Consider the following 23,732-nt stretch of genomic DNA (forward strand, 5'->3'; position numbering starts at 1 on the left):
GGTAGAGGGGGTGGTAATCATAATTAATTTGAAACAGACAAGCAAAGTGGATTTTTATCTTTCCTGTTAGCTTTACTCCTACGAGTGCATATTAGTGGCTAAATCTTTGAAAGGTTTTTAAAGGTAATGTATAAAGAAAAGCTCTACTACAGTGTGGAGTCTTTTAAAGATTTTCCCACATTACCGTCATCGTTCTTTGCTGTAATCTTTCTGGGAGAATTAAACCACCTTGCTGTTGAAATCCTTCCCTTCCCCCCAGTTACCTACAGTTAAGAGAAATGACACTGTGTGACATTTATCGCCTTCAGAGCCAAGAATAATAAATACCCTTTGCCGCTTCGCTGTAGTGAAGAGGTTTGTCTCAGGGCGTAGACACAACACTAACTAAACTAAGTCACCAAAAAGATAAGTTCATGAATCTGCACAGCAGTGGGGGACAGGTGGACCTATCAGGGAGTCTGTTAGGGACAGTTACAGCCAGTGTAAGCTCTCCTTCCTTCCTGTCACAGGAAACCCTACAAAAAGAAGTGGAAGTCTGATGTTTAGTGTGTAATTTTAATATAGGGAAATTGGTGTGTTTTAATAGCACCTAATTTCAGAATATTAATAGAGCTGAAGGGAGTTTTAGAAATGCTTCCTCTCATATTCATTATATTAGAAAACTTAGGTCAAAGAGTTCTTAAAATAATGTTCCCTCACTGCTCATTTGTTTTTCATCTCTTGACTTCTGTTTATTGATACAAGGATACTAAGTGATATTAATAGATCTTTTTAAATGTTAGAAGTTAATTTTGCTTGCTTCTGTAATTCCTGTTCTTGTTTCAAGTATCCTCCTTTTTGCTTATATTTCTCTATAAATCTTGACAAGCTTAAAATTGTGGAATTTATATTATTTGGGATTTTTACATTGTGTGTTAAATAATTACTTAGCAATCAAGTTTAGCCTCTCTCCAGGAAATAAGTTGCTTTAAGCAAGCATGAAAATAGCCCCACCCCGTACATAAATGCATTACAAGAAACGGCTGCCAGGGCACACTGCTGCCAGTGGGTATGGTCAGTATACGGACGCGTGTGCTTTCTCTCCGTACAGGCAAGGCAGCTTTCCGGGCATGAATCAGAGTGGACTCGTGGCTTCCAGCTCGCCCTATAGCCAGCCCATGAACAACAGCTCTGGGCTGATGAACACCCAGGCGCAGCCCTACAGCATGACGCCCAACATGGTCAACAGCTCCACAGGTAACCCTGGCGGCCCAGGCTCCTGCGGCTGCCCGCCGGCGCCTTGGTTGGTGCAAAGGGGAAAATACTACTCTTCTGCTTCTTGGAAATTTACTCGGTCTATTTAACTGTTTTAAGACTTGAGGCTTACATTTTATGTAAATTATTTTTATTCATTTTTTGTATAATATGTGAACATATTTCAAGTGTCATTGTAAATGATTCATTAGATATATATACTAAGTTCTATTGTGGGAGTATTGGATGACCCATGATAAAATCTGTATTCTCCATTTGATAGTGGTGGAGATACATTTTAAAATCCTGTTTCAGAGGAAATGATTAAAGGCCAGAATGGGGGCAGGGGTTGAAGTACTTTTTTTCATTTAGGAAAACTCACCTTTAATGTCTACATGAAAAAGTGTTCTTTGTAGATTGTCTCTGTTGAGAAATTATATATTTTTAATGAACTGTTTTAAATTTTTCATTATGTTTAAATTTTTCAACCCGCTTTATGATCTCAATTGCATTCTTACCAAATCCCATCTGATCGGCGCAGAAGGAGAATTCCGTCAGTTTGTGGAAATAATAAGAATGTCCAAAACTGTGCAGATATATCCATGCCCTCATGAACCACCTCTTCAAGCTCCCTACCCACCTAGGGACCATGGCTGCTACTCTCACTGAGAAAACACTGTGTAATTCAATCTATCACCTGTTAGAGTCGGAGATGCCATTTTGGGGTGGGAGTCTCTCCTTTAGTGAGTCCAGAGCTGGGGTAGCCAGTTGGGTGTCCCGTGATGCTTTCCGGTGTATAAGGAGAACATTGTGGAGTTAGAGACTTGGCCTCCCCTTGTTACCTCTTCTCATTTCGTCTGCTTCTTTGCAATTATTTGTCAGGCAGAACAGACCTCTAGCGGCTGGGCTCACTTCCGGTCTGAGCTTCCGAGTCCTTGGTGGCGTGGGTCTAATTTAGTAGTGCCTTTCCCTGATTACTTCCCTTGAAAAGTTTGTGGAAGAGGAAACAATAGGAACCACTGGTGAAAGTGAAAGTTTTTAAATATCCTGACATTAAGCAGGCAGTCATTCCTCCCAGTGAGGTGGCTGTTTCACATTTGCAGTGACAAGTGCAAAGCTCTGAACAGTGTGAGCTAGAAGCTTCCCTACTGTCCCGGGTAATCGGGACTTTGGGTTATGACATTATGGGTTTTGTCTGGCTTCCGGAAATAAAATTACTTCAGAGCATTGAAGCTACACAATAAATTCTCACCTACTATTCGCAGTACTCGTTTTTCCCTTTCTCCTTTGGACTCCAGAGCTGCAGAAATAACCAACAACAAATAGATGGTTCCGTGTCCTGCCTAGGAAGATTTATGTATTCCTAAGGAATAACCAATTTAATGGAGATTCACAGAGAGGGTTTTTGGGGTTTTTTTCTATTATTCAGATAATTCAGTTATTCGTTATTTCATAAGAGGTAATCTGTTCCATGAAAGGCCATTTATCCTCACAGGCTTTTGTACAGGCTAGTTGTGTGTGTGTGTGTGTGTGTATTTTATTATTGCATTGTGTATTTTGAAATATTGAATTTTTCATAATTTAAACATTTATCAGTTGTTTTCTACACACTCATGTGATTTTATTTCAGCTGTATTAAGTCAAGTGCTCCCTGATAGGAAGTACTCACGCAGCGTATCTGAGGAATAGTGACGATTTAGCGTGTACTGTCCCCGGTTGACGGGCACGCACGTGCCTGCTAGAACTGTGGGGCAGGCCCGGCGACGGGCAGGGCAGGGCAGGGCCCGCGCGGGGCCCCGAGCGCCTGCCGAGCCCGCCTGCCTTTTCTAGAGGCGGGCCAGAAACGGCTTGGATCACTGTCCCCTCGGTCTGCGTGGTCTGGGCCCGCGGACGTAACTCCCCAGGGACACCAGCAGAGACCGGCGGTGAGTGGAGACGGCACAGAGCGCGGCCGGGGCTGGCAGCGGGGCCCTCTGGCCGTCACTTAGCGGCTGAGGCCACTGTCGCTCAGCACCCTCTTTGCGGAGTTCAAACAGTGGTGCTGTAGGCGCCGAGCAGGGCCCAGAAAAGCCCTCCCGTGCAGGGACGGACTGTTCCGGGCTTCAGGGGGCGGGTGATTCTTTAAATGGCGTCACTGTGCGTGTGAACGTGACAACTACTTCAGTAAAAACGCTGGGGAGGTGGGATGGTCAGCAGTGGGGAATTTACCTCTAAAGGAGGGGAAAGAATATTTGCATTTACTACGGGCAAAATGTTCAGTGACCTATGACCTTGTTAATACACCCTGACATAACGGTGGCGGTGTTAGTTACGAGGCACTTACTTGTGTTGCGTTTTGTAAACCTCTGTAGTCACATAAGACTCACGAGCCCGCGTCTGAGCCATCAGCCTTCGGAAGACAACTCAGTTCCGGGACGCGCGCCTCGCGCCTGTGGCTGCGCGTCGCTCTGCGTGCGGGCACTTCCGGCCAGTGCCGGAAGTGAGCCGGTGCCGGAAGTGAGCTGCCGCCGGAAGTGAGCCTCCGCGTGCCCGCCACGCTTTCTTTTCTGAGTTGCGGGGCACGACTCCAGGGGTGATCTTCGTGCACTGGCCGCAGTGCCCTGCCCCAGGCCGCCTAGGACGGGGCGGACTTGCTCCCTCCGCTCGGGCCTGGGAAACGGCAGCCGCAGCCCCGCCGCTGCCTCGGCTTCCTTCAGCCTTCCCAGAAACCGAGAGCGACCGTGCAGAGGCCCCGAATGCTTATTAAAACTCCGGAGTCCTGGGCCCCCTCAGAAGTGGGGGGCGGGGGCCGAGGGCAGGAAGCCACCCTGCCAGCAGACCCCGCAGGTAACTTTTACAGGTGCGCCCCCAAGCTGGACTTGGAGGTGTTCTGCTCGACAGCCCCTGGCAGCTTTGTGTGGCTGAGGGTCCCGAAGTGGGGCGAGAGCGCGCATCGCCCGGGTGGAGAGGAGCTGCGCCCCGCCTGAGACTTCAGGGCCCTTCAGGCGGGAAGTCCGGGTCTCAGCACCGCGGCGGGGGGTCAGGTGGTTTATCACTGCGGCTGGCGTTTGTTTGCCCCAGCTAATGATCTTAGGTGAACCGCCGCCGCACCCCAGAAGTACGGAAGGCTTGATAAAGTACGAAGCCGCGGCTCTTGAACTGGTAGAAGCGTGATTATACCGAGCACCTGGCGGGGCTTCTCGGCAGTGAGGGTCCCCAGGAGGGAGGCGCGGCTTCCCGGGGGGCCGTGAGGCCTGGCGGTGCAGGCGGCTACGAGCGTGGGGAGCAGCCTCGGCCTCGCCCCATGGGGGCCGCTGCGAGCTTGGGGTGCGGCCCTGCCTCTCCCCCCATGGGGCCACTGCGAGCATGGGGCACGGCCCTCTGTCTCGCCCCGTGGGGGCCGCTGCGAGGGTGGGGTGCAGTCCTCCATCTCGGGGGGCACGCCGGCCTAGGACGTCCCGGGGTCCTGCAGGGCCTTGCTGATCTGGACACGTGTGTGTGTGTGTGTGTGTGTGTGTGTGCTGTGTTCTTTATATAGTTGCCACGTATAAAAACAGTCATGAATCATATCAACAGATGGGTACACATCAACAGGCCCTTTTGTGTTTTCAAAAACAAGGAATAAAATGTTTTGCAAGGTATGGTGTATTATTTGTCATGGAAAGAAAAGAACAGTGTGTGCTTTTCTGGTCCCGTTTTACCATCTTCTGGGAATGGTTTTGCAGTCTTGCAAGCAGACCGAGAAAGAAGTCGGGAGAGTAGGAATGAATGTTTAAGTTCACTTTTACTCACACCACATGTTTTTTATGTTCTTTTTGAATATATTAAATCCAGGGTGCAATAGCTGCCTGAGGACCTTGACCCACACTTACTTTAAGGAATCATTCTGGCTCTTAAATTCCAACAGTAAAGCCACAGGCGAGTGCCGTCAGTGCGTTTCCAGCCCTCCGCAGCTGTCCCACCCACAGGTCCCTCGCTGCCCTTTTTATGTCTGACTTTACATACTGGACTCGGGTGCCTTGATTTAACACATCTTGTAACAGTGGTGGCCTTTCTTTTCTGGCAAAGGAGAAAAAAATAGTGCCCCTGGAGTCCCATTTCCCTGGGAGGCATGTGGCTCTTTACGTGATTCACAGAGAATTCTACTAAGAAGTGGAAAATAAGCATTTCAACAAAAGAAGAGGAAAAGCCACAGTCAGGAGAAACCTTATGGTCCCTTTAGTAGGATAAAATTTACATTGTAAGGCAGGAGTACTCTACTATTACTCTGAATCCTATCCTTATTTATCTATCAAAATAATAAAGCTTTGCAATTTTGACAGTCTTCATGTTTGCCCGTTTAAAAATATATAACATTTTCTATTTTTTAAATGAAGAATTTGGAGAATTTCAAATCAATATATATATGCTTATATTCATCTAAGTCTGATTTTTAAATCTATAAATTATTATTTATCATAATACATATTGACCTAGTTCCTTATGCTTCAAAATTGCTTTTGTGTACATTAACACATTTAATGCACAAAGAAAGGAACTACTATTCTTTATTTTTTAAATAATATTTAGGCATAATATAATAAAAACTGACAAAACTATTTGTTATAACCTTTGGAGAAGGACTGACTTAGCAGAAGCCGTGTGTTCGTGACTTTGCCACTTTCTCTGGAATTGTGCGGCTGTCGTTCCTTTGAACCCACTGAATAGCTAGCAAGGACATGTGGACTTTCTATAAATACGCCTGTCTTTCCATGCTCATCCTGCTCCCCCCCCCCCACTTCTATTCTTCTAAAAACAGTCTGTCTCAATGTACAGATTGACCAATTCATATCTTGCTAGACCCCAGAGATAAAACCGCCCGAAAGCGACAAGGCAGACTTCTTGTGATATCTCTCAGCTGCTTTTTTGAGGTTTCACACATTCACAAAAATAACAGCGTTTTTAGCTGATCCCAATAGATTTTTCTCTGCAGCTGCATCTCTTGAAAAAGCTTTTTGTTCCAGTTCTTAAAGTCTAAGTATTGAAAGTAATTTGAAAAAAAAAAGAAAAACATCCCAATTATGATTTGTGTGTGTGGTGAGGGCTTCAAGGGCTGACTGGGCTGCAAATGGGCTTTGAAAAACAAGCCACTAGAAAACAGGCATTGCAGAGCGCACCATTGAGTGTGCCCATGTAAACTGGGCACGTGGCAGGGCAGGCGTTTTTGGCAGGACCTCTGGTCTCAACCTGCAGTGATGCTAACGATATTAGCAAATTAGCACCACGGAGCTTGCCAGCTAATTCGCCAGAGCCCTGCTCACTCTCTCACTGCTGTAATTAAAACTAATTATTTTCTAAAACATAGTAATACACGAATATGTGCAATAATCGTTTTGTAGTGGGCAATCTGTGGAGCCTTTTTTTAAAGCTTCCTTTTTCTTTCTTTTTTTTTTTGGCACATCATGCTCCACGTGCACTGCCTGGCTAGAGCCAGCCCTCGTTTGCAGGATGTAAAGTGGGTCCTGTCCATCAAACCTCAGGTTTACCCCATTTTGAAACAAATTTTTCTGGTCTTCGCTCACTTCTGAGGCTCACGGTTCTCTCCATCTTCCTCTTCCTCCCCATCTGTCCTCACACGTCTGTCTGGGATCCACTCACAGCCCAGTGTTGAGCAGATGGCTCCACAGTGGGGTTCTGTAGGTACTCCGCTGTCATTCCCTGGGTGTGTACACCCGTTCCCCGCTGTGGCCTTGCTCTCCCTTCAGAAAGAAATCCCAACTCATACTTTTCACTTGAAAATGTCTGTTCATATTGGCAATACGTATGTATAAATCACTTTTTCTTTGGTGACCCTTTCATTCTAATGTGTAGATGAACTTGATTGAACTTCTGAGCCAGAGATAGGAAATGAGCTTTGCCCGGGGTTGTCACGTTGACCCTTGAGCTGTGGGTGTCTGACTGGGCATTTGAGCTCTGCTACGGCCTGAATAAATGTATGCAGTGCCCCAGGCTGCAAGGAAACCAGCCCCATTGCAAAATAATTAGAAATTCTTTCCTTCAAAACTTGCTTTTGATCATTGTCTTCAAGGTCATGTTACGATTGTCTTCTGTTATTATAGACTAGGTCACATGCGGTGGATAAGATTTCCAAATGAAACAATATAAGGTGTCAAATGATTTTACAAACTGTGGGTTATGTGAGTTTAGGAAATTAAGAAAGCACTACATCCTTTAGTCACCAGGTGAAAAATATACTCAGCCAACATCTGCTTTCAACACCTGATGAGCAATTCAAAGATTGGGCTTATGTCCACTCACCACCACTATATTAAATAATATTTCTGTGAAGTTGACTGTGAATGGTTTGGGTCTTGGGTAAATGATTCCTTTTTGTTGTTGTTGTTTGTTAAGGTAAAGGATTGCCAGAATGTTAGGCTATTTAGATTTCAGAAATTGCTGCGCTTTCAGAAATTGGTGTGCTCTTGAGTTAAGATTTCTTTTTCCTTTTCTTCCGTCAAGGGAAATTGGGGTGCCCCGTGCATCACCCCATAACTTGTGTTAGCAGGAGCTCAGCCTGACGAATCACATGTATAATCCTAAACTCTTTCTCCTGTTTTCGATTAGCATCTATGGGTCTTGCAGATATGATGTCTCCTGGTGAATCCAAACTGCCCCTGCCTCTCAAAGCAGACGGGAAAGAAGAAGGCACTCCACAGCCTGAGAGCAAGGCGAAGGTATTTCCTTTCTCCTCTGCACGTGGTGTGGGGGCTGCCTTGCTAAAGCTGCCGTGTTCTTGATCACTGGTGTTGGCCGACACTTTGTCTTCCGTTTGGTTTCTTCTCTCTGCATGCCTTCATTCTGTGCAACATGTGTGTAGTCTCCCCCCCCCCCCCCATGGTGTGGATCTGAAAGTTACTAGTTCTATGGCAGTAACTCACGGTCGTGGGAGAGGGGTGGAGGGACGAGACCCACCTAAGAGAAATGCTTTGGGGCTGGGGAGAAGTAAGGGGTCTTGCCTGGTTTTGATTCTTGCAGCCATTTTCTCTGCCTTCAGTTTATAGCTTCCTGTTTTGGCCGCCTCAGCAACAACAACATACTTAATATTTTGCTTTCCTGCCTTATTTGATAAATAAGGTGAACAGCTTTTTTTTTTCTTTCTTTCTTTCATAAGGGGTAACCCATGCTCAGCATTCCATGTAAGCTTGAAGTAAGCATGGTGGCTTAGTGGCCTTATCCAGCATCCAGCAAACTTACCAAGTTATACTAATTAAGAATGCTGTTTTAATACCTTATGTGTGTGTTTTTGTATGTGTTGTTCGTACATGTCTTTATATATATATATATTATATATATATATAATTGGTCTGTTAAACTGGATGTGCTTTTTGTTATCTTAAATAAAGTTTGCCCTACCTTTGTCATTTTTTTTTTTTTTTATTCCTCTACCACAGGATAGCTACAGCTCTCAGGGTATTTCTCAGCCCCCAACCCCCGGCAACCTGCCAGTCCCTTCCCCAATGTCCCCCAGCTCTGCTAGCATCTCCTCATTTCATGGAGATGAAAGTGATAGCATTAGCAGCCCAGGCTGGCCAAAGACTCCATCAAGCCCTGTAAGTGGCTCTGGTTTTTTGTGTGGTTTTTTTTTTGTTTGTTTTGGTTTTTTTTTTTCCGGGGTTTTTTGATAATTAACTAATTCTACTTTAATGCTTGCATATTTATTTGTTTTATAAGACTTTTCCTTCAATAATTTGTCCATGAAAGGGATTTCTTTATAACTGTATCAGTAACAAAATGAGTAAAGTTGATATGCATCATAGAAGTTGATTTCTGTTAATGAAACTAATGAAACCACTGCTGTAAAGAAGCACCTCTGTACCAAGCATGCGATGGTGTTACCGGGTCCAAACTCCCTCACACAGTCACTTTGTTTAAATGTCTAATTCGTTGTGCAACTAAGAAAGTTAAGAAATTTAAAACAAGTTCTCCATTTACATGAGAACTAATAAGCAGCTATGGAGTAAATGACAAGTTTGGCATTTGGCCTAAATCTTTCATGGGCTGTTGTATCTGAAACATCTTATTTCAAAACTGCCTACCTGGAAATATAAACATTACACTCTGGGCACAGTTTAGCATAATATCAGTTCTGCTTTGTTTCAATCCACTTACCAGAAATTAACAAAAACGTTGTGGAAATATTAGTGCATGTGACTATTTGGAATGCTACTTTTAGGTTTTTAATGTGTGTCTACATTAGAATCAGTTGAGATGAAAAATTATATCCTGCACAGGACTGTTGATAATCTTGAAATTAAGTGTTGATTTCCAAATGCTATATTAAAAACAAAAATTATAATGTGTATATAAGGGAATTTTTTAGCCTTTATGTTCTTCTGCCCATAGAGTCTTTATTTTCCTACTAAAGAAATTAACTCTGTGCCATTTAAAAAGAAATGGCCCTGTAGTAACCTTTATTTTATATTTATATAATGAATCAAAAGATCTTTTTTTAAAAAAACCTTAATGTGCAGTTACTTGTCAAGAAAGCTTAATTAACATGAATTTTTATAAGACGGCATATTGGAAAATAAGTTGGAGAAGACTCTTAACTGCAGACTCTGGCCATCTAGTCAGACCCCAGAAGGAGGGGGCTATTAATTATCCACTTGATGGTTTAAACCAGTTGAGCTGAAGGTTTGAAGAGTTGGTGGTTCCAGTAAATATTTGCTCTAGTCTAACCAGCATTTTCCTTTTCAGAGGAAGAAACAGTAGATATTCGCTGTTACCTTCTCTGTAGACATTTCACTGTTGCAACATCCAAAATGAAGTGAAAAACGCTTCTAGGATGGGTTAGGCAGAGCTAACGGGAGTGAGAACACAGCTCCGAATTTCGATGTCTTTGTGTTATTTGCTTTGAATCTCAGAAGGCATCCACCATTGTGGGGGTTTCCTCATAATTACCCTGGTTTGTGTTTTGTTTTAATCTTAAGAAAAGCGTTTTGTTTGTTTGTTTGTTTTTTAATCAGTAATTCTCTCAAGTTAACAGGCAGAACTCCAATTATAATTTTCAAAAAACATTTGTATGTTGGCTCAGACGAAAAAATTGTTCAGATTGAAAATCTTTAAAACCATAATGTAATAATAAAGACCAATAATTTATTAAAAACAAAGACTACTGTTAGACTAGATGTTAAAAAACTCCACCTTGCTGATTTCTGAATTACAAAGAATAATTAGATCTTTATTGTATTTTAACTTCCTAGTTACATGCTCCCACTTTCTACTTAAATACAAGAAAAAAAGCAAATTGAATTGTGAACTTTGTTTTCTGATTATAATACAATCATACTTAAAATTGCATATGACTTTTCTCTTTTTTCTAAGTATTTCTACATACATGACCTTTTCTGGTGCCCTAACCATTTTAAGAGTTTACAAGCCAACTTTTGGCTCCTGCGGTAGGTAAGAACAGGAAAAGCTGCAGCTGGGAGGTGGGAGGTGATTGCCGTAGATGAGAAGACAGCCATTCTGTTGAATGAGATGCTAATTCCACAAAGGACCAAAGGAGATTGTAATGAAGGACCTCAGATTCTCTCTGCTATCAGATCACTGCAGGTGTGGCAGTTTAGGAATATAGACCTGCTCTGTCGGAGATGGACGTCAGTCTGTACTTAGAGTTGCCTTTACCAGTGTCCCTGGTAAAGCCTGTTTAGTAGCAGGCCTGACGTGGGCTAAATAGTGAAGATATTCTGTGCTTTGACAGTGCGCTGTGGACCAACACTGTGTTGTTACAAAACATTCTAAAATAAAAATAAACATTTGCACATACACATATTACCAGGCATATGGTAAAGACTGCGGAAATGTAAATCTGCCTAAAAGACTTCAGGAAAGATGTACTTATGGCCTTAATTAAATTACATGCAAGGAAAACATTTGTGGCTCTATAACGTGTCTTGCTGTGATTTTCCAGCAAGCCTGTTCCTTTGCCTGGACTCCACGGCAGTTTCATTCAGCAGGACACGGCTTTTACACACGGCGGCAGAATGAGATGGTCCTAGGAGGTTAACCCCTCTTTCCGCAGAGCCAGTTAGCTGACACGTTGTCTGTGGGTAGAGTGTATCATGACATTTATCCAAACGTCACAGCATAGCTAACGTCTGAGGCAGAAGGCCTGTGTTCAGCCTGATCAGCGATACTCTTGATTTCATAAGGCTTCTGTTTCTCCTCATGTCCTTTTTCTCTCCCCGGACGCCCAGATACGGGCTTTGGTCTGCAGCTAGGAAGCAGACCCCGAGGCCGGGCGTGGAGAGGTTAAGTGGCGGCCGTGGGCCCGATGCCATCTCAGCTTCTGTCTCCCCAGATAGTGTCCACATTCGTCCACGTTCGCTTAGCACCATGCTCACAGAAATGCTTTCTGTAAGATAGTTGAATCAGCTGTTAACTCTTATTTGGATGGTGCCAGGCTTTTCATACCTTTTCTGTCCGTGTGAGCGTTCATTCGTCGAAGGAGTACCTACCGAGCACCTTCAGTGTGTAGTCACTGCTGGTGATTCCAGGTCAGCAGGGGCTAAAGGCAGGGCAGGAGAGAGGAGCGCAGCCAGACAAGCCCGTGCCGAACATGGGCTTTTCTGCACCGTGCAGGCCGGTGCCGCCAAGGGCCGGGGAGCCTGCTGTGTGACTGAAGCGAGGGAGCTGGGATGGGGGCCACGTCTTAGGGTCTCAGACAGGAACAGAGCCTGACCACGGCCTCTTCATCCAGATGCGTTTGCCTCCATCGTGGCGCCGTGAAAACGCTTTTTTGAAGCTCTAAAAACTGTGAAAAAGAAAATGATTCTATTGTGAACTACGATCTTCATTAAGTTTTCCTAATTTTAAGAGAACAAATTGAGATAAGCAGACATTGAACTTAAGTTCATTTAACAAAAAAAGTAAAAGAAGTTAAAATATGTATAGTCAAGCTAATTTGAGACCTGCTTCAGGTTAGGAGAACGCACTCCTTCCCTGAGGAGGAGCAAACCCTCTCCGAGCCTCGTCGCTGGGGTCCCGAGTAACTTCTTCCAGAGCCTTTCCGAGTTTGGATTCAGAAGTGGCAGTTGAATCTTATATTCAGGATATTGAGAGAGTAATTTTACATCAAAATGATTGCTTTCATTTCTCTTACACTGAAATCAAATCTGAAACTTCGTAGTTTTTCACAAATGAAATGCAGGAGGGAGGTTGAGATTTTTTTAATTGATTTTAGATAAGACTGCTTTTTTCCTCATGTCCCTACTTCAAGTTTTCATTTATTTTAAAACTTTAGATCCATTTTCTTTTTTGTGTACCTCCAAAAAAAAAAAAAAAAATCAATACTAGGCGTCAGAAGCCTCCTGATGATAACTACCCCGTTAATGCTGAGAACGCTCCTGACGTGTCGTCAGTATGAGAACGTGGTATCAAATGTGGGGACAGTTTTTCTCGTAATCAAATACTCCTTGGCTATAAGAATAGGGAAATGAATTTTAAGATGTTACAGCTGCCTGTATGGCGCACTGCATATTCTGGAACGTACAGGGCAATGTCAACAATAGAAATGTGTGCCTGTATTTTTAAGCTCTTATCTGAAGTGATTTTGAAGTCACTGACTTGCAGTTCAGCTTCAGCATCGATGTAAATTCTGAAAGATCACACTAGTTTTTATCCTGCTGCTCCTTTTTTTCTTATTTACATCAGCTCTATCACCATTTCTATATATTTGATGTAAAGACTTTATGCCTCAATACTCCTAGAGCTGTGAAGGCTTAAAATTTCAGTGAAAATAGCTTGGGAGAATTACATGTTGATTGGAGGAAAAGCTGCCAGTCAGCAGCTTTGTGGGTTTATTCTCAGGCCTCCTTGCTGAGGCCCTGCTTTTATTGGGGATCATCGTGCTAAACAAGGTCGAATCAAACCTCAATGGCAATCATGTTATTTAACCCCCAAAATTTCAGCAATATGTTTAAAATTATGTTAAGCCAAATTTAATGCAGAAAAGTTAAGAAAAACTCCATCTAAATAATGGCTATGTGTGGCAAATGATAACCTAGTAAATAAGCATGACTGAATGAAGTCAATTACTGTTCCAAGGAAATCTTTGTAGGGAATTTAGAAGTGATTTTGTACAATAACCCAAGAATTACAAGCTATTACAAGTACACAAATATTATTACAGGTATAGAGACATAAAAGAAAGGGAGCTATGCTTAGGGCTAGAAGTATTCCCTTCCCACATCACATAATTCAGAGAGTGGGCTTCAAGTGCGCAGAAACAGCAACTTCCAACCTTTTAGTGTCGAGTACAGTTAGAAAGATAATAGACCAAGAATTAGAGCATCAGTACATGGGCTATATTTATAGATACGCTGGGACTATGAAATAGCATGTGTTCATGATTAAAGCGTGCTTACCTAAGAAGTCTATTAAAATAATTGTCTAATAGGCCTCCACCATGGCAGAGAAGTTTAAGACATCTTAGGTAGGGAAGGCTGGTCGTCATGACTTGCTGCCGTAAGTTTACAAAGCACTCAGGTTAGCGTGAGCCCAAGGCCCTGGGTCCCCTGATTCACAACTTCCTATTGTCAGCCAAGTCCCATGTGTTTGCTCTTCTTCCATGTGACTGAGAGTTTTAATGGAGACACACATTGGCCATTCTTATTTTGACAAGGAAAAGTAGAGTCTATATAGTTAATATGACATGGGACATTTTAAATTCGTTGTGATCATTCTGTAAGCTAAACACCCTTTTGTTTTTAAAAATGACATGAGGCGTCATTGGAATCTTGCCTTCTGGGATTCAATGCTTATATCAATAAAGTAAAAGAGGTTTTCGTTTTTTAAGCATGTAAAAGGGGGAGTTTGGGCCTTTGTTTAAAGTCAAAGTAAATTCTTAATTAAGAAATGTATACTTGTGCCTGAACTAGTAGCCTTCATTCCTAACTGTTGTGTGATAGCAGTAGTTTTTTAAATTTCTTCTCCGTCTGTGTTTGGTAGCTCACTGCTTTTTTCTCACCTTCTTCCCTTTCCCTCTACCCACCATCGCCCCTCCCCAAATGCACCTCTGGGCTCCAGAAGTCCAGCTCCTCCTCCACCACTGGGGAAAAGATCACAAAGGTGTATGAGTTGGGGAACGAGCCAGAGAGAAAGCTGTGGGTCGACCGCTACCTTACCTTCATGGAAGAGAGAGGCTCCCCTGTCTCCAGTCTGCCTGCCGTGGGCAAGAAGCCCCTAGACCTGTTCCGACTCTACGTCTGCGTCAAAGAAATCGGAGGTTTGGCCCAGGTAAGGGTGAAGGAGTGAATGGTCGATAAGGGGACATTCTAGATAAGCTATAACAGCAAAGCTTTCTTTGAATGTAGACTCAGGTCATGTTCTCACAAAGAAAAAGCCAAGCCTGTGGGAACATCACCTTCGTGGGAATCCATACAGGGGACAGCGTTGGGACTGGCAACCCTGGGTTTGTAGCCAACTGGCAGCGCGATCTCAGGAGGTCATTCTATGGGCCTCAGTTCTCATCTGTACAGTGAGACATTGGGCTAGGTTTTTCTTTAGGATCCCTGACAACTGTAGAGTTCTGTGGGATCTGCTAGGGTTTCATAGTAAATGCCCCAGAAATGGTTTGCAAATAACCAAATTAATCGTCTGGATCAGCTATAAATAATATTTACTGTTTCCCTCTGTCCAGAGCAATAATCCAGAAAACTAAGTCACACTTGTAAAACCATGTCCCCAACACCTGGGCAACAGGGAATCAGCGCTGTCATTGTTCACAGGGCTGGGTCAGAGTGGGCCAAGTGGTGCTTGGGGTGCGGAATATCAGGAGGCACTTGTGTTCGGGGTTGTGCAGGTGCCTGCCCTGGGCTGGCCAGACTCTCAGGGCATGTCCCCCTGAATGTCCTACCTTCAAGGCCACAATCCTCACTGAGTCCTAGCCCTGCCCTTAGCATGGAGTCTGGCAGGTGTGTGCAAGCCTGCAGGGAGAACAGGGAAGGGCACTGACCCTCAGGTGCCCCTTCCTGCTGGGCGCCAGGTCTCCCATAAGCCATTGCCTTTGCCTTTGTAAATCCCTATAACATGCAGCGGCCATCAGCCCCAAAGAAGAGACGAGGAAACTAACAAAATGAGGTGCGATGGTGTGGGGCCAGGCCTGAATCCAGAGTGCCTGTTCCCCCGTCAGCCGTGGTTTGCAGGCCTAGCCAGGCGTTTGAGTCACATGGGGAGCTTTTCAAACCTGTCGATAGCTGGGCTCCCACCCAGATCAGTGAAGGGAGCCACTGTGGGCACCAGGTGGCCTACACACAGTGAGGAACCCTGCCTCCCACCCAGGTGGTGCAGGTAACGGACTGTCCAAGGGCAAGTCATCAGATCCACAGGTCTCCCCTGGTCTCAGTGCTGCACAACTCTGGGGGTGCATGGGAGGCCTTTGTTCTCCCTGAGGTGCCCCATCCCACCCACTGGGGACCTGAGACCTACACCTGAAACCATTACTTTCATCTAAGGCTCTGTGCGGTCAGGTGGGGAGTCGTGCATTGCACACCAGGTGTGAGTGGTCGTCGGCCGGGGGAAAAGCGGAATGCACACGCACCCTCTCCCTCTGCACCTAGACCCCTTGCCCTCCCCCCTCTGCACATAGTCTCCTCATGTGGATTTTTTAGAATCCCCAGGATACTGGACAGTTGGGGGTCACTGTCACAGAAGGGTGCAGTCTGTCAGAACCCCCTGCTCTGGCTCTCAGTTGTGTGCATTACCAGGCTGGGTCTGCCAACGAGGCTGCCGGCTTGGCTCATAAGGGCTGCCTGAGTGTAGCTGTGACTCAGCGGTACACGCTTGGCCACGGGCGCTCACGCCCCATCCTGACCTCTATCTGGGGACCCCCAGATGTGCTCAGCGCAGCTGCTGCAGCCACACACAGCTCAGCGCCTTGTGTGTCAGGGCGCCCCAGGCAGTGCTCTGTTCAGTTCCTGCGGCAGTCCATGGGCCTGCTTGTTGCGGACTGGCATCAGGTGCCGAGAGCGGCATGGAGCACTCCCGTGAGCGTTCTGCGGTTTATTGTGCACCGTTTGTACTAAGTAAGTGGATGTAAAGAGCTTTGTGAGAAAGTTTGGATCCAAAAATTTAACATTTCATTAAAAACCACTTGTGCCCTTAACTCTTCCCCATGCTGCTGAATGCAGGATGCATGCGAAGGCAGAATCGTATCGTATCGGCAGCCGTCCGTCTCGAGAGACGATGGTGTAGCTTCTCAAGAGTCTATCTGCACCGCCGAGAATGGCTGTGCAGTCCGACTCGGGAGTGACATGGTATCTGTCTCCTCCCGTATTGAATCGACATCTTGTGATGACGCTGAAGCTACAGAGCCTGGGCAGGGTAATATGGAGGGTCTGCTGTTGCCCATGCAGCAGACCCCCCCTCTCTTCGCAGCTGAAGGGTCCAAGGGAAAGACGGAGTCGATACAGCTTGGGTTCAGGTGCGCCGCAGGAGTTGCCGGTGTTGACTACAACGTCAAACCGCCTTAGGGACTCCGGCTCCGGATTTTCTGTCGGGGTTTACTCCCTTAGCCTTTCCCCTGAAGAGGTATGCCGCAAGGCAGCGGAGGTTTTTTGGAGTCAGTTTTCCTTCTCTGATGTACCCTGACTGGAAGATCGAACCAGCGACACTTAGCTCGCAGGCCGACGCTCAATCCACTGAGCCAAACCAGCCAGGGCAGCCAAGACAGAATAATCCCCAGGTATTTGCGGGTATTCATGTTTCACTCATGTGTTTAACCCGCCATCACGCTGTTCCCCAGCAGGAACCAAAAGGGTGAAATAATGCCTAAAATCCTTACGTAACACAGCAGGGTTTTTTCCCCTGATTTTGCAAACCATATTGCCTCTGGCCTGAGGGTAAGTGGGGTCCCCGACAGTCCCACATGCTCCCGCCCCTTCACGAGCCCCCTGGGGACTGCCCTGGAGGCCAGCTGGTAGATTGAAAGCCCAGCCAGGTTTGATGGCTTGTGCTGGGCATGTAAGTTGGAGTCACTTGGTCAAGGAACGGAGTCACTTGGTCAAGGCCCTTGTTCCCTTTGCTCGACACCATAAGAAAGCCTTGTGTGAGAGGGTGGCCGCGGCCGGGTTACAGGCTCATCTTCCAGGGAGCTTGTGGCTGTTGGAAGGAAACCCTTTTTCATGTCAAGGCTGAAACACCTAACTTGCAAAATAATTCTGTTACTGGTTTTTAAATTAGCTGTTAGACACTTTTTTTTTTCTTTTTTTTATTAGAAGTGGGATGGGGCCAAGTATGACCAACAGCGTACAGTTGCTCAGGGATGCATACATAGCTGGCTCCGAGTGGCACCAGCTCTGGTGTTAGAAAGATGCACCAGGCAGTGGAACCCCAACGCACAATGCTTTTTATGGAGCTCTCAGCAGGTTCCTTAATGGTTTTATAACTGTAAACGCCGCCTTTGCACTGCTGAGTGGGAGTAATGAGCATTAGTTAAAAGAGGCAAAGGAAAAAAATGTAAACCAAGACGTTAAGTGCTTTTTTTGTCTCCTGGCTTTAAAGAAGCTACTTTGCTGCAAACCTATGACCCTGCCGTTCTTTGGGGGGGGTTTTGTTTTTTTTACTAGGTTAATAAAAACAAGAAGTGGCGTGAGCTGGCAACCAACCTGAACGTGGGCACCTCGAGCAGCGCAGCGAGCTCCCTGAAAAAGCAGTACATCCAGTACCTGTTTGCCTTTGAGTGCAAGACGGAGCGCGGGGAGGAGCCGCCGCCCGAAGTCTTCAGCACCGGGGAGACCAAGAAGCAGCCCAAGCTGCAGCCGCCATCTCCTGGTAAATGGGAGCACTGCACCCTCTGCCCGGTGACCATGACTGTGACCGCTGCGCGCGCACGCACACAGCCACAGAGAGTCATGCAGCAGAGGAAGGGGCGTTCTGTTTACTTGTGCCTCCGTGGGCAGCGTCCAGGGGAAGAGAGACTAAACTAAACTTGGGTGTAGTGTCCTTTCTGTTCCACACTTTGAAGGCACCACTCTTTAGCTTTACCTTATATAGTCAAAATAGACTTTGGAATTCAGAGCTGTATACTTTTATTCCTTACACAAGTATTTTGAAATAGTCCACCCAACTCTCTCCAGAGGACTAACCCAGTAAGCTGTGCTGGCACGTGTGCACCCTGAAAGTGCCCCCCTGCAGTTGGACAGGTGGCACTTGCCCGCTCTCTCCGGAGCACTCAGACTTGCACGTTAGTGCAGTAGAATCTGGACTTCGTTTTTCAGGGCCCTGCCCCGCAAGTCGTCACCTTGAGGGAATTCAGCAGACTGTCATGGTGGGGACAGGATAGTCCAGTCAGCTTGGATTGAGAGGTCAGGAGAGTTAGGGATAATGGCGCGTCCCCTAAACTCAAACCCAGCTTGATCCCTGCCTGGCTCCTGTCTCTCCACGCAACTGCTGGCAACCCTGCATTCTCTCAGCCCTCCTGCCTGCCCCCGTTCTACCTGCTAGTGTTTAAAATTTGCAATTACTGCATCATTATATTCTGATAAATACAGAATCAGAGATGAGAGGAAATTTGCATCATCCGTGTTCTGGGTGGTGACCTCTCTCAAATTCAAGTCGACACGGACTTGTCCAATTCTGCCACAGCCAAGCCCTGGACAGCCCTTACTTACCCACCTGTCCAGCACGTGAGGTGGGGCTGCTCGTACCTGCCGCTTCCTGTCGCGTAGGCTTGCCCTGGGGTGAAATGGTAGCGCTCATTGCCACTGTTTCCTGGTCACTGACAGTGTGCCAGACGCTGATTAAAACGCGTAAGGCAGCAAAGGTGCCTGAAGCATAAGGAACTGACCCAAAGTCGCATCGGTAGTGACAGGAAGAGTGGGGCTTTGCTTCCGGCCTTCTGGCTGTGCTGTACCCAGCGCACTCACCCGCCTGTTTTTGAAGTACCTTTATAACGTGTAAAATGTTAACACCTGGAAGATAGTATCCATGAACCAAAGAAAGAAGTTGTTTCTTTCTCAGTTTAGCTGCTGTCTAGATGGCAGTGCTAACACCTAAGATTGCTAATCAAGGGGTCTCATATAAACACTTGTAGTGAATATGCCTAGATTTAGATCTGTCACTTCTGAGAGCAAGTAGAAATCCTCCTCTCTAACCCTACCCTTGAAGATCTGAAGCCTTTGCCAGTTACAGTCTACCTGAAAAACTGTGAACCCTGATTTTAAAAATCTTACAACATTATATTCACAGAGTAAAACAAGCTGCCTACGAACAGCTCTGAAACTATTTTTCCAAAATAAAAACCCAGTAGGGTGTAGGGACCGAAGTGGTGAGTCTGAAAAGACCTGAGGGTGCGTTTTATTCTCCCAGAAAGAGCTGGTGTCGCTGGCTGGTCGGCACTTGTGTCTGGAGAGTGGTCCTCCCAGGCAGCCCCAGCTTCAGCACAGACATCCTGCTGAGGCACACACCCCTCAGAACAGTCAGCTCTGCTGTGCTCTCCTTTCTTAAGCAGCCGTCTTATGGCAGCATTACCATTTTAACTGCACAAAAGAGCTTGGATTGCAGATGTACTTCTGATAATCCATTCTCCTCGGTGTGCCGATGGAGCTAAGTCCTGTGAAGCAGGCAGCAGCAGAGGGAAGCTTCCCAGGCCTCCACTGAATTCCACGTGTGGCCCAGGAAGCAGGCGCCCCCCGTGCACCAGGCTCATCTGCTCCTCTGCGGTGTCCTGTGTACTGCTCATGACACACTGCTCAGCAGGACGGACACAGGGACAGGTCATGGAGGTAGTAACTCCCATCTGTCCACAGCCAAAAGCCAGGGGCTGCCCCAGCACCATGGATCAGTGCCCTCCCTGATTCCAGAAGTGTCATTAAGGAACTTGTCTCTGAAACATTTTTATTGTCAAAAAAGGAAAAAATCTATTTTCAACAATTTGCCATGTCAGGATTTCACATATCCTGTAACATTTTTAAAGTCTAATCTATAGCCAAAATGTGTATTCTCGGAAGTCAGTTTTTCCCACAGGCACGTAATTGTAGGTTATTCCTTACCAGCATGTCCAGGCAAACTTAAGATTCCTAAGAAACATTCTAGGTTGGTTTTTTTTTTTTTAATGGTCACTAAACCAACTTAAATTCTAGGTTATTTGGCTGTATTCCAAGAGCATTCTAAGTCATCCGTCTGTATTCCAGTTTTGATTTGACATGGCTTATACGGATCTGAAATTCAGTTCTGTCAGCCCTGGGGGGTGTAACCCTCAGCCCTTTGGGGCCATGGGGACCTTCACTGGGGACTGGCCCTGTGGTTTCCCACAGAGATCAGGCTTCTCCGGTGTTCCAGCCCCTGGAGCAAGTTGGCCGAAGAAGGCCTCCGAGTGCCACCTGGGCCAGGCCCCAGCTGCAGCTGCATCTTTAAGGTGCCAGCGGAGATTGCGGACTTCTCAAGAACAGCCACAGCCACAGGGATGTCCAACCCAGCTGCTGGGGCAGCCCGGGAACCAGTGGGGAAGAGGAGGCGCAGGGCCCTGCCTGGGAGGAGCAACGGAGGGCGGGGCAAGGAAGCTCCACATTCAATTAGTGAGTCTGTAGCCAAAAACCCATCCATCTCAGCTGGCAGGAGGCTCACGGTGCTTCTATTATTAGCTGACAGGTGATGTCACAAAACCTGTCATGGATCCAACTAGGGAATCCTCAGTGGAAGATAAATGAGAAAGGGGCTCAGGTTATAAACAAAGGTGCCCTCTGGGTGACCTCGAGTCACTCTAGCCCTGGGACAGATCAGCTCTTCTTCCTTCTCCTCACCCTACTTCCGCAGCCCCAGCCAGAAGTAGGGCACCAGGTTCGTGCTGTGTAAATTATCTTCCCAGCCAGGAGTCTGGCTGTACAGTCTGAAGTGTGTGAATGTACTTAACCTTCAGTAACCTTCCCTTTGTTTACTTTCGAGTATACATTTGTAGCTTCTGGCAAAAGGTGGGGACATCCTAGAGCGTGTGCCAGCCTCCGCTATTAATGGAGCTTCAAGAGGTTGCATTCATTTTTTTTCCTGAAAGGGAAGGAAAAAACTCTGGCAAGAGGGAAGAATTTTTCCTCTTTTTAAAAAAAATTTTTTATGAGCTGTAAATGTGAATACTTGTAAATAAGGGTCATTCTGAAATCCCAGCCTTGTGAGCCATGTTTCCAAGGAAGCGTGCAGGCTGCTGTGCAGCCCACTCCTTGGTGTGAGATGCCGGTTATTTCTCCTGCCAGCTCCGGGCTACTCTTACGTGTTTATAAAAGACTCTTACTTGTCTCCTTTATTACATTTTTAAATAAGCATTGCTAGGGTTTCACCAAAATGTGGTTTATAAACTAGTCCTGGGTACCAAGGGAAGATGCTGCACAGAACACACAGCCTGTTGGCTACTCATCAGCACTCATCCCCGACCAGGCCCGAACGGCAGGCCTGCTCCCTCCTGAGCTGAGGCTGTCTGAGTAGGAGGGACTGGCCCGCTGCCATCAGTGACCTTTATAGTGCACTCTCTGATCGCTAGTGGTCACCTTCACTCGGCGTCCTCTAGAATCACTGTTGTGAGACGTGAGAACTGCATCAGAGGGGAACTGAGCAATAACATGGAACGTTATCATTTATAAGTAGCCCATAATTCTGCTGTCCTTGACCATTTGGTTCAATGGTGGGGTCTGGGCATAGAAAAGAGCCTATAATGTAGTAAGCCCATTATTTATTCAATAATTAATCAATAAATGAAACCCATATCTATTGAACACCTACCTACTAAGGACTCTGTTCAAAACTAAAGTAAGAGCCCTTAAAATAGTTCTTTCTCTAAGGTAGGGTTAATTTTTCAAGAATTTCACTTAAATTTTGAAAAGACCTGCTCAGTTCTGAGCTCTATTATAATGTAATTACAATTAAAGCCAAGTCTTAAAACTCTGATAATGACATTCAAGAACTCCAGACCAGTATTGTGTTTTGTAGTAACAAGTCTGATTTCACAGCTCCCAAATCACTGCTAACGACAGCACAGCCACACTTAGACCTTGAGGAAGTATTGAAATATGATATAAGGCCCGTTATTATTTTGTATCATTGCTTTTCAACCTAAACATTTCTCATTGCCCAAGACAACAACTAAATTTTCTAATTTTTTTCTAAAACATCACAATAGGCCATCAAATTGATCTATCAGCATTTTCATCCCATTTTTCTTATTCTCAGACATTTAAATTATCTGCATTATAAACAACTGAAATAAACATTTTTCTGCCTTAAACCTTCTTTATACTAGATTATTTTCTTAGTATAAATACCTAGGAAAGTCATTACCCAGTCAAAAAGAATAACTACATTCTATGGCTCACAAATGAAGTATATTTCCAAATAGTTTACTAAAGCAACTTTTCCTGATTTTCACTACAAAGAATGTGAGAGTAGTTCTCATCATAAGAAAAAAATGTATAACTGTGTGCTGAAGGATGTTAACTAGATTTACTATGGTGATCATTTTTCAATAGATAGAAATATCAAATTATGATATTGTACATCTAAAACTATTATAACGTTTTATGTCCATTATGCCTCTATAAGAAATGGAAGAGCAACTAATTTTATTATATCATTACCAGCAATGGATATTGTTACTATTTATAATTTGTTGTTTTCTTTCCTTTTTTTTTTTTAATTTATTTGTTTTAATAGCTAGCAAGGATGACCTTACTTTGATAACCTTGTTTTTTTCCCCATTTTCTCTTGCTACTTACTATTATCAGCCAACTCAGGATCCTTGCAAGGTCCACAGACCCCCCAATCAACTGGCAGTAATTCGATGGCAGAGGTTCCAGGTGACCTGAAGCCACCTACTCCGGCCTCCACCCCTCATGGACAGATGACCCCAATGCAAGGTGGAAGGTAAAAGAACTGTGAGCCGCACAAAATCGGATTTGCTTGTAATTTTCTAGAGCAAACTTTGTAGAGAAAAGAAATGGTGTTTCCCAATGAGTTTTTAAATGTTGACTACTACTAGTTTTATTCACATCATTTGTTTTGGATAGTTCTTACATTCACAGATTTCAAAATGAGCTGATTTTCTTCTGCTGTGTCATTAAGCCTTCATTTTTCTTATCCTCCCCCAGGACCAGTACAGTCAGTGTGCACGACCCGTTCTCAGACACAAGCGATTCGTCGTTCCCCAAACGGAACTCCATGACCCCGAGCGCCCCGTACCAGCAGGGCCTGAGCATGCCCGATGTGATGGGCAGGGTGCCCTATGAGCCCAACAAAGATCCCTTCGGGGGAATGAGAAAAGGTAAGTGCAGAGGGACCGCTCCCAGGCTGGTCCGCAGGGCATCTTCTCTGAGTGGATGCGCATAAAGACACACTAAGTACATGTGCTCTGAACACCACCAAGCGTCGGCCCAGTGGTGGTCACCCCACATGGGCTGGGCTTGGGGCTGGGTGCCGGGGAGGATCATGCAGACCCCGGCTAGGGAGGAACCAACAGAAAGTAAATTAAACCATAAAATATATTCCTATATTATATAGCC

General features: G+C 45.5%; 1 protein-coding gene across 9 annotated transcripts in view; it reads left to right on the forward strand.

Annotated features, from left to right (window-relative positions):
- Positions 1-23,732, forward strand: part of ARID1B (AT-rich interaction domain 1B) — a 403,225-nt gene that overhangs the window by 364,381 nt on the left and 15,112 nt on the right. For 7 of the 9 annotated variants that reach the window (XM_090280021.1, XM_090280013.1, XM_090280015.1 and 4 more), the window contains 7 exons: positions 1,091-1,236; positions 7,816-7,925; positions 8,643-8,801; positions 14,281-14,490; positions 17,820-18,024; positions 22,959-23,097; positions 23,322-23,494. In XM_090280021.1, the coding sequence (XP_090136147.1) occupies positions 1,091-1,236; positions 7,816-7,925; positions 8,643-8,801; positions 14,281-14,490; positions 17,820-18,024; positions 22,959-23,097; positions 23,322-23,494 (1,142 nt within the window). The remainder of the gene's footprint in view (positions 1-1,090; positions 1,237-7,815; positions 7,926-8,642; positions 8,802-14,280; positions 14,491-17,819; positions 18,025-22,958; positions 23,098-23,321; positions 23,495-23,732) is intronic. The other 2 variants (XM_090280019.1, XM_090280020.1) reach the window with 1 other exon arrangement.

This window comes from Furipterus horrens, unplaced genomic scaffold (genome assembly GCF_987537825.1).
Source record: "Furipterus horrens unplaced genomic scaffold, mFurHor1.1.pri manual_scaffold_6, whole genome shotgun sequence".
Classification (NCBI taxonomy): domain Eukaryota; kingdom Metazoa; phylum Chordata; class Mammalia; order Chiroptera; family Furipteridae; genus Furipterus; species Furipterus horrens.